The 1,646-nt window shown below is 58.4% G+C and overlaps 1 protein-coding gene across 2 annotated transcripts; it reads left to right on the top strand.

Annotated features, from left to right (window-relative positions):
* Window positions 1-302: 302 nt before the first annotated feature.
* CCL21 (C-C motif chemokine ligand 21) lies at window positions 303-1,434 on the top strand. Of its 2 annotated transcripts, none has more exons than XM_059657213.1 (4): window positions 303-458; window positions 556-676; window positions 764-934; window positions 995-1,434. In XM_059657213.1, exons 1-4 carry the CDS (start codon window positions 392-394, stop codon window positions 1,233-1,235), a joined length of 600 nt encoding a protein of 199 aa, XP_059513196.1. In that variant the 5' UTR covers window positions 303-391; the 3' UTR covers window positions 1,236-1,434. The 2 variants fall into 2 exon arrangements, with proteins under 2 accessions (XP_059513196.1, XP_059513197.1); XM_059657214.1 differs by having other exon boundaries at window positions 1,015-1,195.
* The last annotated feature ends 212 nt before the right edge of the window (window positions 1,435-1,646 follow it).

Below are 1,646 nucleotides of genomic sequence, written 5' to 3'. Positions count from 1 at the left end.
GAAACACTGAACAGACCCGTCCAACCTCAGAGAGAAGGCAGGGGAGGGGTAAGAGAGCAATCAAAGGACTTGTATGCATGTGAATTAGCATAACCAAAGGACACAACATTACCAATAAGGCGGTGGGGGCTTGTCCTAGGGGGTGGGAGTGGCGGGGGGGGGGGTTGCGGGCAGGGGGGAGGGTGTGGGGGGAGGATGGGAAAAGGAGACATCAGTCTCTGTCTAGGACTTCTGCCAAAGAGGATGAGGAGGTCAGAATGTCTCAGGATGATCGAAAAAACAAAAAACGGGAAGTAAGGCTTTAATAAAAGGCCCACCCACTCCAGGACCCCAAATTGCAGCTTCCACCTCACCCACAGCTGTGGCCTCATACTCACCCTCTAACACAGCCATGGCTCAGTCACTGGCTCTGAGCCTCCTTTTCCTGGTCCTGGCCTTCTGCATCCCCTGGACCCAAGGTACAAGGAGGGAGCAGCCTAGGATGGGGAAAGGGGCTGGAGAGGCCTGGTTGGGAGCCTATAATTAGCCCTTGCTCCCTGTGAACACCCTCTGCAGGCAGTGATGGAGGGGCACAGGACTGTTGCCTCAAGTACAGTGTAAGGAAGATTCCTGACACGCTGGTCCGCAGCTACCGGAAGCAGGAGCCAAGCTTGGGCTGCCCCATCCCGGCTATCCTGTGAGTGGGTGCGAGGGCATGGGTGAAGCTGAATGGGCTGGGCAAGGTGGGCAAGACGAGGACAGGCTTACTAATGCCCGACTCCAGGTTCTCACCTCGGAAGCGCTCTCAGGCAGAGCTGTGCGCAGACCCGAAGGAGGCCTGGGTGCAGAGGTTGATGCAGCGTCTGGACACATCACCAGCCCCACGGAAACCAGCCCAACGCTGTAAGAAGGACAAGTCTGGCAAGAAGAGAAAGGGCTCCAAAGGCTGTAAGAGGTAAGGAAGCTGACGGGACTGGGGATGGAAGTGAAGAAGAGTCTCTGTCAATCCTTCAAGCCCCTCTTCTCCCTTTCCAGGACTGAAGAGTCCCAGACCACCCAAAAGCCATAGCCCAGTGACCAGCCTGGAGCCCAGGGAGTCCCCATCAGCCACACCAGGGTTCGGAGCCCCTATCCCAGGGGCAAGAAGCGGGCTAGAAGACAGGGAGGACTCAGGGGCCCCAGAGCAGTCCTTCTACCCCCATGCTGGCCTTGCCTCATCCCTTCTCCTGCTGCAACTATCCCTTCCGTATTTCTAGCCCCGGCCGCATGGCTGAGCTGCCAGGCCCAGAGAGGCAGAGGAGGGAGTGTGAGAGGAGGCAGCAGGACTGTCCCCTCTGAGGAAAGGTCACCCAGGACCCTGGACCTGACCCCTTTGCCCCCCACTGCACCCCACTTCTTCCTTGTAAATATCACTTATATGTCACTGAATAAACGGCTGTTCTGGCTTCCCACCCACGTATCCGTTCCTGCACGTTGGGTCCCTGGGGAGCCAGTGTCACTAAGGGGTGGGAGTGGGGGGATAGGGTGGGGGGGGTGCGGGTAGAGGGTCAGGAGCTCAGGCTGGTGAATTGTATGTTCTCACCACCCCAGGAGTTTCCTCCTGGCCCAGGTGCCCAGGCCTGTGGGCAGTTGAAGGGAAGTTGATGGGTAGGGTGGGCCCTGGGCTG

This window comes from Myotis daubentonii, chromosome 11, assembly GCF_963259705.1.
Source record: "Myotis daubentonii chromosome 11, mMyoDau2.1, whole genome shotgun sequence".
Classification (NCBI taxonomy): Eukaryota; Metazoa; Chordata; class Mammalia; order Chiroptera; family Vespertilionidae; genus Myotis; species Myotis daubentonii.
This window is presented reverse-complemented; position numbering and strand designations above follow the sequence as displayed.

What these genes read in the sequence shown, in the direction of transcription:
- CCL21 (XM_059657213.1), top strand. Translation starts at nt 392, where the DNA reads ATGGCTCAGTCACTGGCTCTGAGCCTCCTTTTCCTGGTCCTGGCCTTC. An exon ending in TGCCCCATCCCGGCTATCCT is followed by an intron (nt 677 to 763) that starts GTGAGTGGGTGC and finishes GCCCGACTCCAG; the next exon opens with GTTCTCACCTCGGAAGCGCT. An exon ending in GGCTCCAAAGGCTGTAAGAG is followed by an intron (nt 935 to 994) that starts GTAAGGAAGCTG and finishes CAATCCTTCAAG; the next exon opens with CCCCTCTTCTCCCTTTCCAG.